Source organism: Podarcis pityusensis (assembly GCF_964106645.2).
Source record: "Podarcis pityusensis genome assembly, chromosome: 3".
NCBI classification, from domain to species: domain Eukaryota; kingdom Metazoa; phylum Chordata; class Lepidosauria; order Squamata; family Lacertidae; genus Podarcis; species Podarcis pityusensis.
In genome coordinates this window covers 96,057,365-96,083,468 of record NC_138026.1, presented here as the reverse complement: position 1 = coordinate 96,083,468, position 26,104 = coordinate 96,057,365, and the positions used below count along the sequence as shown (strand labels likewise).

The 26,104-nt window shown below is 41.1% G+C and overlaps 1 protein-coding gene across 5 annotated transcripts in view; it reads right to left on the bottom strand.

The window, feature by feature from the left end:
- USH2A (usherin) overlaps positions 1-26,104 on the bottom strand; it is a 440,966-nt gene that overhangs the window by 224,960 nt on the left and 189,902 nt on the right. For all 5 annotated transcript variants that reach the window (XM_081000469.1, XM_081000470.1, XM_081000471.1 and 2 more), the window contains exon 32: positions 22,033-22,194. In XM_081000469.1, the coding sequence (XP_080856595.1) occupies positions 22,033-22,194 (162 nt within the window). The remainder of the gene's footprint in view (positions 1-22,032; positions 22,195-26,104) is intronic.

Below are 26,104 nucleotides of genomic sequence, written 5' to 3'. Positions count from 1 at the left end.
TTTCATGCTTTTGTTGGAGGAATTTCATTGATCTCTATTTACAAAATGAACCAATAAGCAGGAAATGATTTTCTTTTAACTCTTCACAGAAATTGAACAGGTTTTATCACATTATTACTCACTTCCACATTAGTAAATTAAAAGTCAGCCGTTGCCCCTTTTAATTTGTAAAATGGCATATGTCTTATCAACGCTATAATGCAGAATCTCTTAATTGTTTAAAATAATGGCATGTCTCTGCCCATTATTTTATTCTTCTGAAAAGTTATGTCTTCACTTCCTACCATTTATTCTTTAACCCAGGAGGGCCAGAACCTGCCGGACTACAGCTTCCAAGAAGCCCAGTCAGCATGGCCAGGGGGTCAGAGATTATGGGAGCAAACAAACACATACACAAAAAGACACTTTACACTAAGTCAAACCACTGCTCTATCTAGCTGAGTATTGTCTACACTGACTGACAGTGGCAATCCAGTGTTTCAAGCAGAAGTCTTCACCAGCCCTACCTGGATATGCCAGGGATTGAACCTAGTTCCTTCTGCATGCAAAACAGAAGCTCTACCACAGGGCTATGGCCCGTCAACCGTCTGTACAATAGCTGAAGAGCCACAGCTCTGCTTTAACTAAAAAGGTAAAGGTAAAAGGAACCCTGACCATTAGGTCCAGTCGTGACCGACTCTGGGGTTGCGCGCTCATCTTGCTCTATAGGCCAAGGGAGCCGGCGTTTGACCGCAGACAGCTTCTGGGTCATGTGGCCAGCATGACTAAGCTGCTTCTGGCGAACCAGAGCAGCACACGGAAACTCCGTTTACCTTCCTGCCGGAGCGGTCCCTATTTATCTACTTGCACATGACGTGCTTTCGAACTGCTAGATTGGCAGGAGCAGGGCTGAGCAACAGGAGCTCACCCCATCACGGGGGTTCGAACCGCCGACCTTCTGATCAGCAAGTCCTAGGCTCTGAGTTAAGCTTCAAATGTTTACCCTACTTTAACATGAGATGTGCCAGTTGCCATGAATGCAAAATATGGGCAGAAGTCTGTTTAAAGACTGCTGCTGTCTCAAAGCTACTGTTAAGAACACCAGGATATAAGAGTAGTTCTGTTGGATCAAGGCAAGTGGTCCATCTAGTCCAGCATCCTGTTCCCACAGTGGACAGCCACATGCCTGTGGGAAACCTATGAACAGGACCTTAGCACAAGAGCACACTCCCTTCCTGTGGCTTCCAGCAACTGATATTCAGAAGCTTACTGCTTCCAAACATGGAGGCAGAGTGTTATGTACTGAAGTTCTCACCCTGGGCTAGCAGGGGGATACTGTAGATAGTTTTCACTCAGGTCCACATATGCAAATAAGGGATTGAAAGTGAAGTTCAGTGATTGGATAGTTACAGAAAATGGTTACTGTTGTGTTCTAGTGGAGCTCTATAAGCAGGCTGGCTGAACCCTTCAGTTCAGTTCTGTTCTGGCCTGCGAATAAACAAGAGCTGTTTGAAGAATCGCTGTGTCATCTGATATGTTCACCCACAACTTAACACAGAGTATAGCCATTGTGGTTAGTAGTCACTGATAGCCTTATCCTCCATGAATTTGTCCAATCCAAGTAATCCAGATGGCTGGCCATCACTCTTTCTTGTGGGAGCAAATTCCAAAATTTAATTCTGCAATGTGATGAATAAGTACTCTGGTTCCCTACAGGCACCCCTGTAACACCTCTGTGGAGCTTCTAGGGAGAACAGGAATGCATGTGTGGTGGAGGTTTTCTCCCAGAAGCACAGGGTCGACCCCACTGGGTTCCTATCAGGCAGAATGTAGGCTTCCTGATGCAATAAAGCTCTGGCCTAATCCAGCCCAATACCAGAATCCAGCGTCCATTCTTTCGGCCCTCCCTGCACCAGTCACAGACATCATGTTCCTGTGGCAGCAAGAACAACCATAAGATTATAATCTCTGAGACTGCATTCCTATACACATTTACCTAGGAATAAACATTGCTGTACTCAATTGAGTTTTTCAGAGTAGGCATGCATACAATTGCACTATGAATCTCTTTATTATGTAGACACGTTCCTAAACTTGTACACAACACTAACAACTCCCCTGGTAAGGGAACTGCTTTTTCTTTTTTCACTATCCATCACGTATATGCTTTCCGAAAAATGAAGGGAGGGGTTATAACTCTGCCCAGCATGCAGAATCAAGACTATAGGTTACGAACATTTCCCTTTGGTTAATAGCACAGCTGGTGGAACACCAGTGGTGATTGGTTGTGTACAGAGTGACATCAATGTAATAGCTCCTGTCAAAAAACTGATGTGCATATGAAGTTTCAGAGACTGTTTTTATGGTGTCACTGACACCTAAACCATCGTGATATTGTGTTAAAATCTAGTGAACCTTGGAAGCTATAAATAATGCTTTCTGAGGCGTCTCTAGGAAGAGTAACAAAGGCCTCAAATGTTGTTTCCAAAAAAAATTACTTCCATATAACAAAATAAGCCACTCTAGAAGTGTGGGAACATGTTGTGTTTATTTACTGATGAGGAAAGATACTTTTTAAGGCTTTGCTTTCTTCTGCATGGCTTGAAAGAAAACTGAAACACAGTCTAAGCTTATTTATATTCAGGCTTTGATGCTAGAATTGCTAAACATTCTGCAGCAAAATTTTGGCTGACCTGAAGTTGAAAAATACATGTTAAGAATTTAATTAAAATTCAGAAACTGGCCATATTTTTACAATTTGCTTTTTTAAAAAAGAAGTTGCAAATCAAGATTCAAATTCCTATCATCATCCTGATGAAGCAGAGCTAACCTAAATGTGGTTTATCTATGTAAATATCCATCTGCATAAGGTTCATATATTGGCCTCCACCGTTAGCCATATTTTTCAGTATTAAATCTGAATTTCCTTGCATGGCTGGTTTAAATGAGGTCATTACATCGCTATCCATGGCTTAATGAATATTTCTTTGCTTTCTCATTTCAATTAGTGAGGAGTCAAACATACTGGTCCCAATCCTGAAATGTCTTTGCTTGCATATAAACAAAGAGCAACTTCACTGAACTCAATAAGGATATGCATAATACCAAAGTCATTTCAACCTTAGTGCTACTAATAGAAATCCTGCTTTAGAGAAAACCATTTTGAACAATTATTTTACAATTCTGTTACATCAGATTTATATCACTATAAATGGAAAAGTGCTTTACTAATCGCAGCAAATCTGATTCTTACATCCTCATACAAAATACGCTTACTTGGAAGCAAAGTCTATTCATTCAGTTGATCTGACAAATCAGATCATATGGGTCAGGCACTAACACTAAATCTGGGGGTTTTTTGAGTTTTGAGAGTGAAAGCATGCCAAAATGAGAGGTGCCAGGTTTTAATCAGAATTAAGGCAGCTTTGTATGCTATGCTTTATACATCAGCAGAACTTCCATGTACAAAACACCTGCCCATTTTACAGAGTGAAGAATGCAAACCTGAGTAAAATGTGGCAACGGTTTTTAAGATATTCTCAATAACTTTTCCAGTTCACTTCATATTATTTTTTTACAAGTATGTGGCGAGTTGTACATGTGTGTCCACATCACACTTGGCAGGGTGAATGCAACAATTTGTACTCCAATGTTGCTCTGTCAGTAGTTAGGTGTTTAGTAAATTTATAACCCACTTTCGAAATGGACTACTAAAAGCAGCTCACAGCATATGTAAAAATGTGTGGATGCATTATTATTATTATTATTATTATTAATTCATTCAATTTATATACTGCCCTTCATCACAAGATAAAAATACAGTGGTACCTCAGGTTAAGAACTTAATTCGTTCTGGAGGTCCATCCTTAACCTGAAACTGTTCTTAACCTGAGGTACCACTCTAGCTAATGGGGCCTCCCACTGCTGCTGCGCCGCTGCCACATGATTTCTGTGCTCATCCTGAAGCAAAGTTCTTAACCCGAGGTACTATTTCTGGGTTAGCGGAGTCTGTAACCTGAAGCGTCTGTAACCTGAAGCATCTGTATCCTTGAGGTAATAAAATGGCACACTGAACAGACCATTGGTCTTATAATCAACTCTCCCCTCTTTTTCCTGGAATAGTTCCTGCAGGGCAGTTGGTAGGTGCTGGGCAGGAGGGGAGTCCAGCTGGGCACAGGAGCAGACTGCTTTCCAAGTGCCACACCAGAGAGGAGGACTGGAAGATGGTGAGGAAAGAATGGTCCTTTACTTATGCTGCCCACCTTCTATGGAATGTTCTCACCAGGTAGGCCCACCTGGTGCCAGCTTTGTCATCGTATCGGCACCAGCCATTTTTTGTTTTCCTGGGCAGCACCAATGGTTGGATGTTTGTATTCTCTTTTTACTTGTGGATCTTTATTATGGTATTTTATGCTCACTGTAAATAGCTTCTTGACTTCTGTGTGGGAAACATTATGTAAATAAACCTAATCTAACAACCCAATATTGTCTTTGCCTCCCTCCCTGTGGAGCTCAGACTCTCCTGCTTGCAAGATTAGCTCTCATAATTCCACAGTAATAGAGACTGGCTATGGTTCTTCGGTGGAAGACATTCTGTGCATGTTCAAAGGCATTCTCACCCTAATTATTATTTTGTATGCTCCCATTTTGGCACTGAAAATAGGTTTCCAGCTAGCCTTGGCTTCCTGTGCACTACAAGCAGTAAATTAGGACTGAATGACAGAACAAAGGATGGTGAAGCTGTAATGCAATCTATCATGGTCGACTGTTGTAGAAGTAAGCAGAGGTCAGCCATAGCTGAGGATTCCATTCTAAAGCACGTTTGGGGAAATGCTCCTTTCACATTCTATTCAGCTGAACAGATTTACCTGTTCCTTGATGTGCTACAGCCTTGTCCTGACAAGCAAAATCCAGTTGCATAATCCAACACCCAAACAGTTCACACATCAAACAAGAAGTGTAAAATAAGAAGTGAATAAATAATTGGCACCGAGAGAAGGCAAACGGGAGCACCAAAGTCAGTAGGACTTTTCAAGCATTCCTGCTGAACACATGTGCAAAAACCCTTGATGACTTTTTCAAGCGTCCAGAATAAATTTTCTTTTAACAGTAGACTACCTCTCCCCCCCAAAAAAACCAAAATACCCCATAACTTTTTTGTTTTATCAAATAGGTGCATGGAATTTGGAGACTGAGTAGCACATCCTGAGGGGATTAACCCAGCCAAATTACAGATAGTTGGGTGCAGGAATTCTTGTGCTAGCCACAAGTAAAGTCTGGTTTTTCGGGGGGAAATAAAGAACTAGCAAAATAAAGTAATAGTAAAGACAAACACAGAAAAAAGAATGCAGCTGTAAAAAAAATGCAAACCTAACCTTAAAAATCAGGGCCAAAATGGTGGTGGTGGTAAAATAAGAGAATTGTGAAGCTGCCTATGTAACTAAGACTAAGGACTCAGCCATACAGCTGCAAAAAAAAAATGTATTGTGTTGTAAAGTGCATTATACAAATGTGACTCTAGATGGCGATTGTGAGCTATGGCAAATTCAATATATTTTTCAAAACTTTTTTTTAAAAAGCATTTTACAACATTTCTGGTGTGTGTGCGGAATCCACCTAAGACACAGAAACTGAAGTATTTGATTTTTTAAAATATTTGAACAAAGATAGGACTGGGATTGATAGGGAAAGGATGGAAAACAAGAAAGGTATATAGATTAGAAAAGCTAGGTTGGGTACTGAAGGATAAGACAAGTTGAACAAATGCCAACAAATTCTTTTTAATGTTCAAGGAAGTCCCCTACCTTCCACTTCCTCCTTATTACTACCTATGTTCAGGAATACAGTACTCATATATATCTCTTGTGTACAAAATACACTGGAGTTATAACTAAAAACAACTAATTTTTAGGCAGTATAGAAATAATATATAGGCAGCGACCATTTTAGGCATGTCCAATGTGTGTGCGACCATAGACGCACACACTGCTGGAGGAAGGGGTGTGTGGTGGGGGCGGTCCGTCCCCTCAGAGTTGACACCACTGCACCTGCACACTCGCCCCACCCCCATGGGCAGCTAGCCCCACCCACGGGTGTGCGCCGCTCCGGGTGCCAGAGCAGCTAGCTCCACCTCTGCACGTGTATCATGTCAAACCCGGAAGTGACCTGAACAGAATGGAGTCAGGCTGTTTGCAGGGTTTTTCTATAGTGTTTCAAATATATGCAATTTTACTTAAACACGCAGTGCCTTGGTATGTAATCCCCACGTAAATTGGGAGTTGCCTGTAATACATAGCAGTCATTTCTGGACCATCATAGTACAGAGCTCTGGTTGTATCCTCAATTGGGAGGAAGTGGGAGATGAAGGACAGTCAGGAGAGACACAATGAGCTGCGCTGAAAACAGCTACAACTTTTGATTGCTTCCATTGACAGTGTGAAGTAGACAGAGAGGCCACTTTGATGTTGCTGTGACTGCTCAAAGGGGAAACCAATGCCTACCTGCTACATCAACCAAGGTAGAAATATGCTACAAGACAGCGAACAGCGTGAGCTTCTCCACGTTGCCCATAGACACAGTGCATTGCAGTCCATATGATGTACTTGCCTGTACACACACACAGGCTTCCATCTGCTTAGCTTCTCCTGAAAATATTTCCCTACTTGGTTACAAAGCCCAGTTGTGATGTTATGAACACTAAACTCTTGAACTTTATTTTTTTTAAAAAAATATCGCTATGAGGAAAGTAAGAATCCATAACCAATGTTGGCCAATCCCAAAGGTGTGCTTAAAAAACAAACAAAAAACTTTTCCAGTTCCATTAGTCAGCAACCAACCTATGTCTATGGTAAAGGAAGACAAATCCTCTTCATAAAGGGTAGATGGTTGAGGAAGGCAAAATGAACAATGGCCTTTTGCCTGGATTGGGTTTCATTTTAATCCACAGATGTGAACGGAACTAATCTCCAGGATAGTCCCACCCCAGCAATCCTGCCCCCATCCCAATGAGTATTGGGCTGACTAGCTAGAAATGGACTAGCTTTTTAATGGAAGATGAGGTCAACATCAAGCCACTTATAAGCTGTCATGATCCATACATTTTTACCTGCTCCTCTTCCCCGTCCATAATGGACTCAACGCCCCTGCCAGAAGGTAGGCAACTGCTATTTCCCCATCCATATGCAATATTCTTCCTTACTGCGTACTATAAAAGCGGGCAGGCGGGGATTAAAACCAGAGTGGTTAAGATACATTGTGCATATTATTTCAGGATGAATACTTTTTTTCTGTTGACTTTCTCTTGCAACACCCCCTGTGCAGCCCACCTGTGAGCTGGGGAGAACAAGTTTAATTTATCATTAGCAGTTTATATGCCCTTTAATTGGAATCAATGTGCTAGCCTAGGCAAATTGTCTATGTAGACTCCCCTGAAATATCTGCATACCTTAAATGGCATGATAAGCTTGCTCAAAGGAGGCAGACAATTTACATTCTACCGGTGTGTTATAAATAAATAATAAGAACAGATTAGAATTATGCATTTACGCCTAGTAGTGAGTGTGAGATGCATAATTCACAAGTGGCGAACCCTTAAGAGACTTCTGAATTCCCCAATCTGAAGCATGCAGATCAAGGGATATTTTTCAATTCCCTCTGTTCCATGCTTCCATTCCTTTTGCTTGCTTTCCTGGGGACCAAGCAAGGAGCTTCCTGATTACTTCTTATCAATTAAAGTGAATTGTTAGAACAGCTTCTTCTTTTTGGAAACCGGTTAAACAAATATTTTAGTGTTCTTCGCAATGGCCATCCCAGGCCATCCCAGACAGTAATACAAGAAGAACTAAATTTGTAAGAAACAAACATGGCCCGTCCCAAAACATTCGAACACTATATCCATAGGCAATTTATTTATTTGTATGTTTCATTTCTTCCAAATTAGGGGTAGAGGTAGTGTTGGACTGCAACTTCCATCAGCCCCACCCAGCATAACCAATAGTTAGGGATGATGGGAGTTGTATCCCAACACCTGTGGGACATCATATTGGATAACCCTAATCTAAAGAGTTCAACAAGGCAGTGTCCATGATCTTTTATCCTGCCAACAATCCACTTTGGTTAATTTTGCTTAGAGATAGTCAGTGACTGGCCCACAGTCATCCAGTGAGCTGCAGGGCTGAGTGGCAATTTGACCCTAGGTCTCCCTGGACCAAGTCCAGTGTTTGCATTCACAACAGCACACTGGCCCTCCTTGAATTTATCATACTTAGTAAGGATTTGTTCCACTCAGCCATGCAACTCTCTATTTTACATTTCCACAAGCAATTTACCTCTGGTTGCATGACAGAACTAACATTATAAGGTTCATGCTTCTCCACTTCAGTGTTAAATCCCCACACTAAACATTAACTGGGTCTTTTTCATAGTACAGTGGTACCTTGGGTTAAGTACTTAATTCGTTCCGGAGGTCCGTTCTTAACCTGAAACTGTTCTTAACCTGAAACACCACTTTAGCTAATGGGGCCTCCTGCTGCCGCCGCCGCCGCACGATTTCTGTTCTCATCCTGAAGCAAAGTTCTTAACCTGAGGTACTATTTCTGGGTTAGCGAAGTGTGCAACCTGAAGCGTATGTAACCTGAAGCGTACGTAACCCGAGGTACCACTGTACTTGTGCAACTCCCTCTGTACAGAGACACTTAGCTGACTTACTCATTGAATAACAGAATCACAGAATTGTAGAGTTGGAAGGGACCACAAGGGTCATCTAGTCCAACCCCCTTTAATGCAGGAATATTTTGCCCAAAGTGGGGCTCAAACCTATGACCCTGAGAATAAGGGTCTCATGCTCTCCCAACTGAACTAAGGAACACTGTGAAGGTTTATTTCACCATGCACTTAGTTTGTGTTGTATTGTTAGATTTTATCTGGCCAAGTGAACGAAGTCACAGAAACAAATTGTACAAATAGCCATTTTTATTAATTTATCAAGTTCAGTGTTGTTCTACCCTGTCTGGATCCTCAGATGACTTAAAAATTTAGATAACTGAGGGTGTAATAAGATTAAAAAGGGACTGAAAAACTTCCATGCTCCCATCAGCACAGCCAAAGTATTCTCATTAAATATGGGTTCAAACTAGAACCCATATTTAAAGATACATTATCTGCAGATGATACTATTGGGGCTGAAATCACATTTACCATTTATTTCTTTGTGAGTGAAGCATTAGACACCAGATGAATAACCCTACAGGATATCTGATCTATAACGTGATTTAATCTCTTACTAAGATCTTTCTGCGCTGGGAATCAGGGAGGGGAACAGTGTAGGACACACCTATGGCTGAATGGATAGGCAGAAGACAGAGTTCCATAACTCCATTATGACTACAGAATATTCATTTTCCTTATATAAACCAATGCTGAATTGGAAGGGCAGAGAAGTAGCAGTGGATTCATCAAAAGAGTAGCTTCTGTAGTCTCTCTGGTTTGACAGGTACACTAGAATTGTAATTATTGACGTGTCTTCTAGAGAAGCATCCTCTGGGATTACCACCTTAAAGAAATCAGATTCCTTGTAATTTCACTAATTTCATCTAGCTGAAATCAATCATTTTGTCCCTTGAAATTTCCTTTTGATCTTTTGGAAATGCTTGGTACCAAAATTTTACTTTCCACTTTTTTAAAACTTTCCCATTCACCAGAAACAGGTTGCTTTCCGGCTTTCTCGTTACGCTAAAGCACCATCTTTTTTTTTAAGAAAAGCACTCTCATATTACTAATATGTAGGTAGACTTTTTCACCTTTTCATTTTTTTTCTCCCTACGTTTTATACTGCTTTGAGCATTTTTCAGCATTGTTCAACTGCCATTCACTGTGAGTTATATTTGCATATAAATTTAAACAGAAAGACTTCAATTATGCATAGATTCACATTCCTAGTGCAACTTAACACTACAAGGAAAAATGATTGTGTGCTGTTGGAACAATCATATTAACTCCTGCCAACAACACAACAGGAGTCCAAAACATTTCAGCTGACAGAAGGAAAAATATCATTGTACCTTAATGTTTAAAGAGAGCTATGTGTGTCTCAATTACCCAAACACCCTAAATATCTGACACATGGTGTGCCTTTTTCTATGCATCTAATTAAAACCAATTTTAAACTGATTTTTGGGGTGAAGATTTATAATAGTGTAAAATATTTTAATGTGAAAATGAAGGCTGCTTGTACTGAATATATAGAATAATTCACTGTTTGATCAAACATGATTACACATGAGTATCTGCATCCTCCTCATAATTTAAAAAAATCAGTGCATATTGTAAATCACAGTGGGGGGGGGTGAACCAGAGGCAACTTTCAGTTGAAAGTTGATTAGCAAAGACTTGCCCCTACAGTACTTTAGTGTTCAAAGTATCTCCCTACAACAATTATATGTCAGTATTATCTGCCTGTTGCAGAAGGGAGACTGAAGCGGAGAGGGGGGAAAAGAGCTTGCCTAAGACCACTTGTTGATTTCAAGGCTGATGTGAAATTTTAACCAGAGACTTCCTGCATCAGGGAGCCCAGTCTATTAAACCACTATCTTGCACTAACTCCAGATACAGGAGGTCAAGCATTGTATTGTCCCTATAACTCAGAAGGACATCACGAATGGGGAACCTTTGGTGCTTCAGAAGTTGTTGAACGCCCATTAGCTCTAGCGGGCATGGGCAATGGTCAAGGACTGAGCTTCAGATGAGCAATGTTTGGAGGGCCAAAGGTTCCTCACATCTGATTTATATCATTAGCTACTGACTGTACTGTTGCACCAAGCCACATTAACTAGCTCATAATGAAGAACTTCAATATGCCTACTTGGCTATGTTCAGTTCTGCCACCCCAGCTTGTGAATCAGTGTTCATGTTCTATGAAGAACCTAAGGTGCTCACTCAAGCTATTTTGTTGGCCTAGGCAAAATGTTATTGCATTTCTGTCCCTTGCATCTTGTTGTACATGGCAAGGTAAGGGATCGTGGTTCCTCGAAATGTTTTCCAGACTGTATCCTCTTTGCCATATTCTACATAAATGAATGGAAGAGACTGGCACAGAACAAGGGGAAAGGGGAGTGATCAGAGATGAGAGAGGCAACATCTTGTTCTAAAGGTCTGGAATGGGTGGTTAAGTTGTGTTTCCCCAGAATATTTTTCTCATTAGGTTGGAGCTGTGCAATTCTGCCTCCTCAGCAGTTGCCTGCTCAGTACCAGTAACAAGTCACACAAAACTGGGGTCCATCTTACAAAACTTGGAAAACCTTTTGAGGGATTTAAGGATGAGTGTGGGTGGTGGTGGCAGAAATGCAGAACCAAGGGTCAGTTCATATGTTTGTTCCAACTCACACCCACACTTCAAAACAAAGTAATTTCCCATAAAATACTTTTGTGTGGCAGTGGCTCCATTTATAATTTAAAATTTACACAGTACTTTTGGATCACAGGAGTCATCAGGAATGTTGAGTCGCCAAAGTAGAAGAACTACAAAACTCTGTAAAAAGAGCTGCCTGATCCCAACAGACAGTTTACAAGCACTGTAGTCCCTAGGTGGAACCACAGAATGGCAAATATGTACCAAGCAATAGCTTGGTCCCTCTGTCTAGATTAAAGCTGGTTGATCTAATAATCAAAGACCGTGTACAGAACCAACTCTGTGTTAAGCAAGCTTAATCCTATTTTAAATCAATGGGTGAAAGCATGCTTAGGTCTTGTGTTTGATTGTAACCACAGTCCCACTAGCTGTGTGCCTCATAATTATCATAAAATTATAAGATATTTCAGGGCATGCTTTTTAGCTACGGGGTCCACAGCAATACAGTCTCATCAGCATTAAAATCTGCTTTTTCTCTAGCTCACTATTTTTTTTTTCTACTTACGTCTGCAGACCTCGTGTCACTAAGTACTTTGCTGGGATGATTAAATAACAACACCATTCCTTAAATTATGAATCCAGATGTTTATTTACATGCCACCATATACATTTGCTAGGAATGGCATAAAAAGAAATCAATACCAGCAGGCTGAAGTTGCATTTACACTGTGCATCTGCAATAATGGAGTTTAGTATTTGCAGTAATGCCATCACTGGAACAGTAATGAACTCTCTTTCCTCATCTCCTTCATGATAACCATCTAAAAAGATTAAGTTTATGCCTTACTTAAAGAATGCTAATCTGATGTTTTTCTTACATACTTCAATTTATGTTCACTTAATTTTAGTGCTTGTGCACTATTTATTCTTTTTTGTAATACATCATCTTTAACTAGAACCAAATTTATATGGTAAGTATATATCCGTATGATGGCTATGAATATATCCATCCCATAAAATTGTAACAACTTTTGAAGCTAAACTGCAGGTTATGCAATAAGCTTTGATCAGAGGAAGACATATAACACCATATTTTAGAGTAATAGTTGAACATCATGGGAAACAGAACTTAACTTAAATGCTATGGGGCTTTATGTAAACAATTTGGATGATTGGTACAAAAACCTAGTTTCAACCTTAGCTGTGCTTCAGTTCAGGGCAGGGATTGTTCAAGCAGCAAAACACAGCTATAACTCTCTTTACAGCTCTTATGATCTTTTGCATCTAAATATACTGTAAATTTGAATCAACAAGTTTAGCTAATGCATATTTTTGTTTGTTTGTTTGTTTGTTTGTTTGTTTTTGCATATTTCAGAACAAGGATGGGGAACTTTTGGCCCTCCATATGTTCTTGGACTTCACCTCAAGACAGCATGGCTACTGGTCAGAGATGACTGAATCTGCAGTTCATACATCTGGAGGGCCAAAGTTTCTCATCTCTGCTTTGAAATGTAAACCAGCAGGTTTTCAAAATATGAGGATACTCCTCTAACATTCTGGGTGGGATCCATGGCAGCAGCCATGCTACTAGTTCCACATGCCAAAGCAGAGTGTGCATCTTGGACTAAATTGCGTTCCTGTGTTGACTTGCAAACCACTTTGGGCTTCAAAGAAAAACAATCAAAATCCCACTGTGTGCAAAGCCTTTGTCCTCACCTGAAGCAGCTGTGACTGGCAAGTGACCTGGAGCGAAAGGACTAGGAACCATACCCTTTAAGGGCCAGGTCATCACATTCTTTATAGGTCCCAGTTGCAATGCCTTATGTCCAACCTAGCACATTCACCATGACCTGGACACTATGCAGATATTAAAGACCCAAGAGCTTGGTATTTTATTAACTCTGCAATTCCTACTTTACTTTATTATTTCCATTTAAAGCAGATTTTCTACTCAAACATTTAAAAAATACAGAAGGAAGAATAATGGAACTCTTCATAAAATGTAGCTTGGCCTTGGACAGTTAATACTTATGAACACATATATTTTTTCTAAAGGATGGGAAAGAGTTTAAAGAAGATAGCCAGCTAATGCTTGGTTAACATACCTCTGTAATACTATTATACCACAGTATATTCTGTTGCTTAATGAGAGAGAATGCATAGGACATGTTCTAGTAGAGCCAAATGAGAAATTTAGACACGGCATATGAATGACCCTGCTTCTCAATTCAGTCGCACAATTTCCAGTAACTTCACGGTAGCAGAGAATGGCTCAGGCTCCCTCCAGAAACAGCTAACACTTCCAATGGCTTCAAGGGTGATTTGCGTCCTTCAGCAGTAAGTGGAAACTTCCATATAATGTGTAATATTATTCCCCGTGTGCCTCACAGGAGAATACTGTTAAATGTTAAATCTTTAGAGGACGATAATAAACTATCGCTTTTGGGTCTCTACTACATCCACTGGTTGTGTTGCCATCATTCATTACCATCCTAGACCAGGTAGAGTCCCCAGTGCAGCAGGTGTATTTGATGTGATACACCTGTAATGTTCAGTTACAGCCCAGGGGTTAACAGCCAGCCAACAATAATTATCCTGCTATATAGGTCACAGTTCTTGTAATATCTATATATTACACAGTGCCTGTAATATCTACACTGACAACATTATTTTCCTTCAAACACAATTCTTCATTTCCAGTTTACATTCCCACTTCCCAGTACAACACTCTGTTTTACAGCATTAGCCACTGCCCAGTAATTCTAGGATCATCTACTCTGCAAGTTGTTGCTTACTGTGCAAACTAATTAATGCAATACTTTTGATTCCAGGAAATGTAAAAGAAACTACAGAAAGACCCTACCATGGAAATTCAATTTTTAGAATGGTTCATTTTTAAATAGAATCTGAAGCTTAAAAGAGCTCATTAAAGCAGGTTAAAAGCAACATGTTGCTTAAAACCTTAGAGTGGCATAACTGAAAACATAATTAAAATAGATATGTAAATTCCTGTTAAAAGCAAATGCATGTAAAAGCATCTAGGTTTCCCCAGTTTAACCTCAGTATCCTGCTTTAGAGTTTCTATAGCTGCTGAGACATTGTTTAAATTCTGGTTGCAATGCTGTACCGTAACAACATAAAGCAATGGCTTTCAACCAGTGTACCATGGCACCCTGGGGTGCCTTGAATGATGCTCAGGGATACAACCGGCAACACTGGTCTCCCCTCCCTCTTCTGATGCCCTCTTGCATCTCTGCCTCCCATAGGCTTGCATGGCTGTGTTGCAATGGCCCTGACTACAAGCTCCCCAGGTGAATGGTTCCTCTGGATCCATGGCCAGTGGATGCTGAGCTGAGGTGGCCTCAGAGTAAGCAAGCAAGTGGGTAAGGGAGCCCAGCCAGTCCTTGCTGTTGGCAACAGACAGACAAGTGGGAGACTGGACAGGAAGGCAGGCACTGTGCTGGCCTTTCTTCTGCTTGCTGTGTGCAATGCTTGCCTGAGAACCAAGTGTCTGGAGCCAAAGGGCAGCCTTTCCATTATGCAGGCCCGGCAGTGCCCATTCAAGGCGAGTAAGTTGATGACTTCACCTTCAATCAGTCTCTGTCAATCTACTAAGGCTGGGGGCATCCTCTTCCCAGGTCCCTGTGGAGTGGCATCAGGAAGCACCTCTCTTTGGGGACGGGGTGCTGGCTCAGAGCCCAGAGCACTCCCAAGGAGAGGAGAGAGGAGTGGAGGCTGAGGGAACACTCCACAAAGGAGGGTGTTCGAAAAGGCATGAGGAACTGCCAGCTCTGCAGGCAAGGGGTAACATAACTGGACTTTTGAGGCTCAGAGTGTGTTTCCCCGCGGAGGAAAAAATGTAGTTGGTCAAGCGAGCCATGGACTCAAAAAGATTGAAAACCTCTGACATAAAGAGACAGATAAAGCCCAGCAATTCTCATGTGCCTCAGAAATAATCTTCCTTCCACCATCTTGCTACCATTGTTGCAAGCACACTTTGGTGAAGAGAAGTAATGTATTTACATGGGTTATTCCATTTTACCTTCAAAGAACTCCGTAAAGTAGATTAGGCTGATGGATAGCCGTTAGTGGGACCAAATTTGCTCCACCCTGATCCCTTACCTGAAGGATGGTTGCACTGGCATTTGGTGTGGGACAGGAGAACAAATTAAGGCCATAGTATGCCTCCGTAGAGTATTACAGGGTTGTGGCCACACCACAGTCATCACCTACAGCTACAAGATTGGGAGTGGTCTGGAGTGTCCATAGGGCTGGGCAGGTACAATAGGGGAAATGCTCTGCTGCAAGACCACTTTGTACATGTTCAGCCCCCACATACCCCAAGGCAAGGTGGGAGAAGTACGCCCAATCTTAGCTTAGGAAGTCACTGTATGCAACAGTTGACCTACCCAGGAGATGTGAGAGGAATGCTTCCCTTTTACACAATGAGTAAGGCCACCTGCTCTCATTGTTTGATTTCTTATTGTATTTCAATAAATATGACCATTCCAAAGCTCTGTCAAGCTGGAATCACCAAATGCTGTGCATAAAACTGCTAAAACAGATTCCTCCTTAAACCCTAGTCATCATCATTTCTATACAGTACTGGTTTTTCCAGATTATGATCTAAGTGCCTCACAAATACAAATAATCATTATAAATGTACAACAAAAACACAATAGTGTCATAAGCCAGAGCTGTAACCAATATATGAAGTTGCCTTTTCTTACCACCATATGGTTGTGAATGTTCTGACAAAGGTTTTTGCTAGATTTTTGGTAAAACCTTTTTGTGTCATTATCTCTGTGCTTATTTTTAGAAAGTGTTTTCCTCGTAGCCAAGTGCTCAGCAGTCGAGGCACAGACAGTGTGTGTGTTCTCCCCTGGATCATTATGTTACCCAAATCTGATCAAAGGACAAGGGACTCCAGAAGCTTGTCCAGCTGTGGTCTTATAATAACACCATTAGGTTTTGCTCCATAATCAAGGCCCCTAAAAGTCAACGAAGCTTTGGGCTTAGTATCTGCGACAAGGTTAACTGAAATCTGCTGCAAGGATAACCACTTTAGCAGATTGTATCAGCAGGAAATATTTAAACACTATTTAAAAGGATTTTAAATAAGGAGATTTTATTTAACACTGCCCAAATGCATGGCTAGAGGAAGTGATACAGCAGACATGCCACAAATAGACATACACCTCTTCTCTACTGATCCCCATAATGTTACACCAAGTAAATGGCCTAAATCCATCTGTTTTCAAGCTAAAACACTGATATGCCAAACTCAGCTAGCCCGATTTGCCCTTTGATTTCGGGCATGCTGAATCTGCATCCCAGATCTGTAGAATTAATGACACTCAGCACCGATCAATGGCGATGTCACTGTTGTCAGTCAGACTATGCCATCTTATGTTTGCATTATAACTCTAAGTGAGATGCTTGATTATTCCATAAACCCAGCATAATCAACCCATTGTAATGGTGGGGTGTTAGTGGTGATTTAGTTTCTTATCATTCTCACAAACCTTAAGCAATAAAAAGGGAAGGTTGTATGGTGCATTGTGAACACATGCATGATGTTCTTTATACATATTGTAGTTATAAGTTTGTGGGAAGAACCCTCTAAACCTAAGAAATTAATTTCAGAATCTACCTAATATTTGGGATAGGAGGGGAAATGCAAGCTGCAGAACTGTGTCAGAGAAGGAATCCCTGAGCTGGCTCATGCCTGGCCAGGCTAGTTAAGTGCAGAGACCTTAAGAAACAATACTGGGGCATTCAGGGACATTGTCCTTCCCACACACACACCCTGGCTCTGTGGAGCGGACAGAGAGAGGAGAACTGGCAGGTTGCCAAAGTGATAGGGGGCATGCTGCCTTGGGAAAGAAATGACTTTTGCAGAAAGGTTTTGAAACATGATGACAAAGGTAACAGGAAGGAGGTTTGGGTTTTGATGAGGGGTGTGCTGGGAAGAAGGATAACCAAGGCCAGAACAATCTTGGCTGCTGACTGGAGAGGCTGCAACCAAGAGACTGAAGAGCATGTGTGACTGCATTGGATTCAAGCTGGCTGAAGTTGTGGGAGAAGCAAGGAGAGGCACTCATAATGCTATGGACTCTTCCTCTCTGTGCAGATCCAGGCATATATGGGTGTAAAATAAACCAAATATCTTAAAAAGCTACAGCCTCCACTGTTCCCTGAATACACAATTGGAATCCCTGGAAGCTTGCTACTGCATGGCAGAGATCAGGGTGGCATGCAACAATACTGTATTCACTCGAATCTAATGCTCACCTTTTTTGGCCGAATTACATTGCAAAAATTAAGGTGCGCATTAGATTCAATGGCACATGAGACTCAAGTAAATATGGTATACTCTGGTGTTAGTTGTCATAACGACATCTTTCAAAATCAAGGTGTGTTTGTATGAATTCATCCAAATGGTGAATTTGGGGTGTGTGTAAATGGGCTATCATTTCTAAGGCACATGCCCAATCTAAACTATGCATGAATTTGAAACACATGCCAAGTACACCTTTCCCTTATTAGTGTATTCATGCTTGGCTCCCCCAGTTTCATAATGCGAAATAATGTATCTGACACAACAACAACCACCAGCCTTCTGCACTGGAGTTCAACCCCATAAACATTTCCTCCAAAGAAAATCTCACTGAACTCAATATGAGTTTACTCCGAGGAAAGCACACATAGGATTACAGTTGGATTTGGCCACAGTTTTTTCCCCTTCTTCTCCCTTGATGGCCTTTTCATCATTGAGAAGCTGCATTGCTACTCATGTGATGGCTGAGATTGAAAGGCATGATTTGGATTGGCTCAGGGTACTTCTAGGCTGCCACCGTTTCCAGATGGGATTCACATACCAGTAAATTTAGTTGCATAATTCAAGCTGATTTGGAGTTCTTGCACAAAAAACACACATCCCATGAAAAAAAAAACTGGAGGTTTTAACCATAAGGAAAGTGATGGGGTATGCACTGGAAAGTGTGGGATAAACCTTGATGCGACATCATTTAATATCCCCCTCCCGAAAGCAAATAAGAATGAACGCTCAAGAAAGAGCCGGTCACCTCCACACAAACTTTGAGCTAACAAATTAGGATAAATCTTCAACAAACAGCTCACCTGGGAGCCTAAGAATGATCTTTTCCCCTCCTGAGAATGAGCCTGGCTAAGCTCAAAGCAATTAAAGTTAACCTGGACAACCAGTGTCAGCACCAGGATTTGGGGGGGTCATTGGGAAAGATGCCTTTAATAGGACCCATCCCACACATGGGCCTACCTCTGTTCTGCTGCCTATACATTTGTCCCATCCCTTTGGGTTCAAACTGCCCAGCCACACACCCCCCCCCCCGGGAGATAATAAGAGCAACAGACACTATAGTTATTGCTTCTTGCTCCTGTCACCGCTTGCATGCCAGCAACAAGTCTAGATAGTTTGTTTCTTACATCCTCCTAGATTCAGTTCTTTAGCTCAGGTAGAGGCTGTCGGTCACAGTGGCCTGAGTCCAAAGAACTGTACAACTAGTTCCACGTGACCCACAAGGGTTTAGCTTTGAGTTTCTTGAATACCTACCTACACTATATCGTGGTAAGTCTCTTGGATATGGATTAGCATTTCAAAAGTGGTTTGTGATACAGTACTGTGGTTTGCACTGTTTAAAGGGGGAGAGTTTTTATTTAAGTCCACTGGGCATTTCAGAGCCCTTGGGAAACACCTAAAGCAGTTATTGAGATTCCTGGCATTCAATTTTTTTGCTGATATCTCACAAGAATTACTACTAGCTTGCCTAGTCTTACTGCAAAAGCATTTTCACCTGTTTCACAGAAAAGTGGCATAAAATTATAAATATATAAATTGTATCATTCTCAAACTGCATCACAAAACATTTTCCCCGCAGATCTTTTAATAATGCTTTTTATGATAATATTACCACCAGTCTGTATTCCAAATTCTTAGAAACCGAAGAATAAGACAGCACACACACGAGCACACACAAAAAAGATTGATGGAGATCTTGGGGGGGGGGGGGAAAGCCCCAAAAGATAAACGACACTACAAGAATATAGGAAAACCTGGAGGGGGGATATTAATTGCACCTATACATTTGATAAATATTTATTTTTTTGCAGAAGAAAAATGCATACTAGTTTAAACTGTCATTATGCGAACCTATATCCTATTTTTCATATTATTAGCAATACATAATGTGGTAGTTTATATTCAAAAATAAAACCAAAATGTATATACCTCATGTATTTATCTAGAAATACACCAAGGTTACTATGGTTACGGAAAATCCATTACCTTTGAATACAGAATGAAAAAGTTTGACTTAAAGTGTGCACTATTTATTATAGTATACATCAACAGCCTTCAGGGGGTTCTCTAACTGGGCTCATTTTTCAGTGTCAGAAGTGACCCACCACACTAGTAGCTTATGGGATGTGCACTGCAAGAAATGTTAACAGAATGCATTCTAGGTTTCCTGCACTAACTCAAAATGCAGAAATGCCACACATTTAAAGAAACTGTATCATCAGAAAATGAGTTGTGTTTTGTCCCACAAACTAGTTAAGCCAGAGTATTTAGATCACCAGGGAAGATTCTGGAGCAGATCATTAAGCAAACAGTCTGTGAGCACCTAGAAAGGAATGCTGTGATCACCAATAGTCAGCATGGATTTCTGAAAAATAAGTCATGTCAGACTAACCTGATCTCATTTTTTGACAGAATTACAAGCCTGGTAGATGAAGGGAACGCAGTGGATGTAGCCTACCTTGATTTCAGCAAGGCATTTGACAAGGTGCCCCATGATATTCTTGTAAAGAAGCTGGTAAAATGTGGTCTTGACTATGCTACCACTCAGTGGATTTGTAACTGGCTGACTGACCGAACCCAAAGGGTGCTCATCAATGGTTCCTCTTCATCCTGGAGAAGAGTGACTAGTGGGGTGCCACAGGGTTCTGTCTTGGGCCCGGTCTTATTCAACATCTTTATCAACGACTTGGATGATGGACTCAAGGGCATCCTGCTCAAATTTGCAGATGACACCAAACTGGGAGGGGTGGCTAACACCCCAGAGGACAGGATCACACTTCAAAACGACCTTGACAGATTAGAGAACTGGGCCAAAACAAACAAGATGAATTTTAACAGGGAGAAATGTAAAGTATTGCACTTGGGCAAAAAAAATGAGAGGAACAAATACAAGATGGGTGACACGTGGCTTGAGAGCAGTACATGTGAAAAGGATCTAGGAGTCTTGGTTGACCACAAACTTGACATGAGCCAACAGTGTGACGCGGCAGCTAAAAAAGCCAATGCAATTCTGGGCTGCATCAATAGGAATATAGCATCTAGATCAAGAGAAGTAATAGTGCCACTGTATTATGCTCTGGTCAGACCTCATCTGGAGTACTGTGTCCAGTTCTGGGCACCACAGTTCAAGAAGGACACTGACAAACTGGAACGTGTCCAGAGGAGGGCAACCAAAATGGTCAAAGGCCTGGAAATGATGCCTTATGAGGAACGGCTAAGGGAGCTGGGCATGTTTAGCCTGGAGAAGAGGAGATTAAGGGGTGATATGATAGCCATGTTCAAATATATAAAAGGATGTCACATAGAGGAGGGAGAAAGGTTGTTTTCTGCTGCTCCAGAGAAGCGGACACGGAGCAATGGATCCAAACTACAAGAAAGAAGATTCCACCTAAACATTAGGAAGAACTTCCTGACAGTAAGAGCTGTTCGACAGTGGAATTTGCTGCCAAGGAGTGTGGTGGAGTCTCCTTCTTTGGAGGTCTTTAAGCAGAGGCTTGACAACCATATGTCAGGAGTGCTCTGATGGTGTTTCCTGCTTGGCAGGGGGTTGGACTTGATGGCCCTTGTGGTCTCTTCCAACTCTATGATTCTATGATTTTAGATTCTGACCAATTTCACACATATTTCCCATAAAAACGGGGTGGTGAGTCAGTGCAACTAATACAGTAGTTCAGTCCTGTGTTGTAGACCAGGCTAATGCAGTAAGAGTGGTAGGAAGCATCCATCCACATTGTATGAGCAGGTGCATCTGTATCCTGTGTCCTCAGGCAGCTGCCAAACCTCTAACATGCTGGCAGAACCCATCAGCAGTGATCACTATCCGGCACCTCCTGGGCCAAGTGGGCTGGGCTGGTGAATCTAGCATTGATGATACACTGTAGGAAATTTTAAACAGACCTACCTGCTTCCACTAACTCAGTTTGTGACCAACATAAAAGGCCTTTCCCCAATATAAAAATCTATGGCAACTGATTTGTGATGGCTCATTCAGCAGTGCAGGTCACCTCCTTGGTACTGTGGACAAACAGGCTTATGTGAACCAGTCCATAGTGTTCTATGTCATAAATAATAACAGTGATTATCCTAGTTCTGTGAACCCAAAACAGTATCATCTATGCAGAAGTGGTGAAGGTACCAGCAAGCCAGGAGAAAGCCCAAGGTATACAAAAGTACTAATGCTGGCTGACTATTGGAGTGGTGTAGTGGAAAAACAGGGGAAGCAGGACTGGAATTGAATATCCTGCGCATATGTATTCCACATTGCCTGATGCTTGATTCGGAAAGGGTAATCAGTCTAAAATGCCAAACACGAAGGTGGAAATATATCTTCTCCATTGTATTCCATACAGGACTCTGAAAAATAACTCACCTTTGACAATATGTTTTGTTTCATTTCCAGTATAAATAAGCTGATTATCCATGTATAAATAATATTGTGTTATAATCCCATTTGGTGTTTTTGGTGGAGCCCAACTCAGGAACAGAGATGTGGGAAATGAAATAGCTGTAGGTGACTGGACATTTTGTGGAGCTGTGGGGGGGGGGGGAATGAAGGAAAAATTTATAACACCTAAAGTAGACTTTACATTGAAATCTGTAATAAAATTTAAGACAATGATAGCTAATTGTTTAGACTTTGGAGACAACAACTTAACAATATAAAATTAACATATATTGAAAATGTATTTTTTAAAAAATAAAACCCCCATTTGTGCTTGCCAGTGTAGCATCACTGATTTGGTTTTATTTGCACCTCTAGAGGACGAAGGCAGGAGTAGCTTTGTCAGGAAGTTGGCTGCCCTCTCTTCAGTTTTTCACTTCTGCTTCGACAAAGCAATCACATTCCCTTTGGCTCCTCTTATTTCTTCATCTTGGCTTACTTTATTCTTCCTTGTTTCACTTTTTAGCCCTCTTACAAGTTACTGTCTTTTTATTTCTTAAAAAAAAGCAGTTTTAAGTATTTCTCCCCCTTCCCTCCTTCTTCACCATCTGACTTAGGAAAACAGAGAAGCGGGCAGCTTTCCTAGGCTCTCCCAAGGTATTTCCACCCAGCTAAAATGTTTATTTGATTTCACTAATCATAGTTGTGGGCCACAGTAGTGGATCACAGCTGGGATTGGCAGCAGCTAGGATGCTAAAAAGTCTCCTGGAAACACTACAAGCATGGGCATCAATCGCCGCCGCCCCCAAGCAGGAAATTGGAGCGGCCCTTTGCAGCAGTAGTTACAGCCGCTATCCCTTTGGTACCAGAGGATCATTACAGGTACAACTAAGAGGGCCAAACTGCTCCTTCTCCTATGATCTGTGAGAGAACGGATTTCCCAGATCAGACAAGTGGGCCCATTGCTCTAGAGACAAGGGGAGATCAGCTACCCTTGCCCCCCCCCCCAGTACACAAAACTGAAGATGGGGTCAACCTCTTTCCTGTAAAAGGTACTCCTGCCGTCATCCACCAGAGACACAAGTAAGCCCAACCCAGCGATGCAACACTGGACAAGGAAAACTACCGTCCAGGTAGGTACAATGGTACAGTACTTCCTGCTTTTCCATTTTGACAAGTACACAAAGTTGGTGTAGAAGAAATAATTAATACAATTATGCCAATGAGAAATACTACTAAGCAATCTGCATACTCAGTTCTGTGTAAAAGACTTCAAGCAGAAGCAAGGAGGGCCTGATCCAGTCGGAATGGATGAGAGAAAACCTAAATGCCATAGCTATTTACACTGAACGCCATTCTGATCAATGCCAGAGAGGGTCTCCGCAATCTTCTGTCATTGCTCTAAGCTGTGGAACAGCCTTGTTGATCCAAGTGCAGCCTGATCATTCACAAGCCTTTTGCATAGCATCAGCCAATACTGGTTGGCAATGTGCATGTTAAATGATGAATGGTTCAATGGGGAAATGATGAAAGCTAGAGGGTATGATTGTTGTCATTCTTCTGTATCATCAGTGGATTGTTACTATGCATGCAACATGAGCATCCCAAAATAGAAACTGCTTACATTGACTTTGTGTCCAATCCTTCTGAGGGATAAAACACATGTTCCCCATGGCTTTATTTGATTTTTTTGTGAAGCAAAAAAATCATTATATACATGACAATACATCTGCATAAATGAGATTATTTTCTAAATCACCTATAGAATGCTCGTTTACACTACTGCAAGTATTTAGAAGATAAAAATAAGAGCTAAATGCTTTACAAAAGAAGTCCTCAGATACTATTATATTTAGTAAAGTCCATGGTAATGCTTGACTTCCATATTTATGTATTTGCAATTTCTTTGTTTTTTTCAAAGCCATCCACAAATAATCTAATTTTCATTGACAAATAGTAGCAGAGCATTAACTTATCAATTCACTAAAATATCAGTGAGTGCATTTAGAAGACTCTAGATGCTAACTGGATTTAGGGATTTGGAATGGGACTTTAGTATCTCAGTAGACATTTTATTGCTTTTTACTCTTTATTGTATGCTACAGTGTTCTCTTCAGGGAGGGAAAAAAACAGGATATAAATTATTTTAAATACATAAATAAATAGAAAATACTGAAAGATACATTTCAAAGTAACCTAGAACTGATGTTTGTGAATGGCATCTGTGCATAGATTCATATAAACAGTGCACAAATAGTGATGATTAAGGAACTAAAAGCCAGTCTGCATGAGAATTACCATATGCACTAAATCCTACACAAATCCAGAATGGAGTTCCTAAAATGGTTGGATGGTGTATTGTACGCCTCCTTCCAGCCAACTCCTGCAGCCAAGCTGGTGCCAGATGTATTGCTCTGCTTTCATTTGAACCACATCAGTGAGGTCAAGAGGGGGGTCTTGGAGTCTGGGCAGCCCAGGACCTCCATACACACTGCCCAGGCTTGACTGGGTTTTTGATTCAACTTTTGGGAATGGCTGGAGTTAAATGGATTACATTGAGATATGCTTGTAATGAATGCATGCAGGTTCAGGATGATTCCTTATGAATTCTCACAAAACCTCGAGAAATAATTTGGAATGATTCAAATCCCAAATGGAGCAGACACACACCTTTTGCAAGCAAAAAAACCACCTTATTTTTGTCTGCAAAGCAGTCTTGTAAAAGCCATGAGTGTATAGTCCTCTCTAGAAAAGACTGCAAGCTCCTTCCCCTACTGAGAGCCAGCAGGTCTGCCAGCCAAGGCATACCTCTCAATGCTGGCCCTCAAAAATAAGGGGTGCTGTTTGCGAGGAAGAAGGAGATTTGGCAACCCATTTTGCCTTGTCCCGTATCACCTTGGCTGTACATCAGGCATGGGAAATTTGTGGCCTTGGACTCATTTCCTTGTTGAACTTCTAGTGTATATTGAAGACCTTTTTAGTTCAGCAGCCATTTTAAGTCATTTCTGATTTTATAGGTTTTAACCGATTTGTATCTTTATTGTATTTGTTGAGTTCACTGTACACTGTACCAAGACAATTATAATTAAGCACTATATAAATTGCTGAAATAAATAAATAAATTCAAAACCACCTGCAATCAATCAGTTAAAACCTCTAGGGGGTGTCAGACAGGGAGAGGGAGGAGAGAGAAAGAGAGGAATGGGTGGCCCCACCCATTTTGGGCTATGGTCCCGCCCACTGCTTCCTTAAGCCACACCTACCCACAACTAGCATGCAACCGCTTGTTGATTACTTCTGAGGGTACACTGAGGTGATGGTTGGAAGATATCTGGGTTCCTGCTTCAAATGAATTGTGGCAGGTAGAAAGCACAGATAGAGCCTTTTCAGTGGTGGCACATTGCCTATAGAGCACACTATTCACCTACATTGTTATCTTTCTGGCACTAGGCAAAACTTTTATTCTACAAGCTTTATAACCAAAGTCTTTAACCCAGAATTTTGTTTTTGTTTTTGGGGCTTTGTTCTTGCAACTTTGTATTTTAGTATGCCATTTTAATTCAGAGTTGTATAAGATGACCTCGTAAATCTTATTTCAAGGGTGGAATATAAATCTTTGAATAAAATAAAAATAGGTAAAATAAAATTGGAGGGTTGCATTTTTTTGTTAGCAGGGGAGGAGTTTCACTTTAAGCCTACCCGATGAGTTTCTCGAGACAGACGAATGCCAGCAATAACAACTCCAACTCCAACTCAGAAGCAACAATTTAGAGAAAAGAGATGAGCCACACTTCTTTTGAGTATGCAGATTCTAAAATTATTAGGCAGCTATCTAGGGTGATAAGAGTGAATGATCTATTATGGCAGATTAGGAGGTAAAAGTGAATGTGAGGAAATTCCACCGTCTGTTATTCTAGATATGAACAGCCTGGGGCGTGAACTTTGTCTCCTTAGGATGTCAGCATCACCTTCTGCTACTGCATCACTTGAAGGTAAACTTTTATGAAGGTAAATTCTTAAAAGAAAATCATCCATAGAGTAATCCAAGAAACAAAGAAGG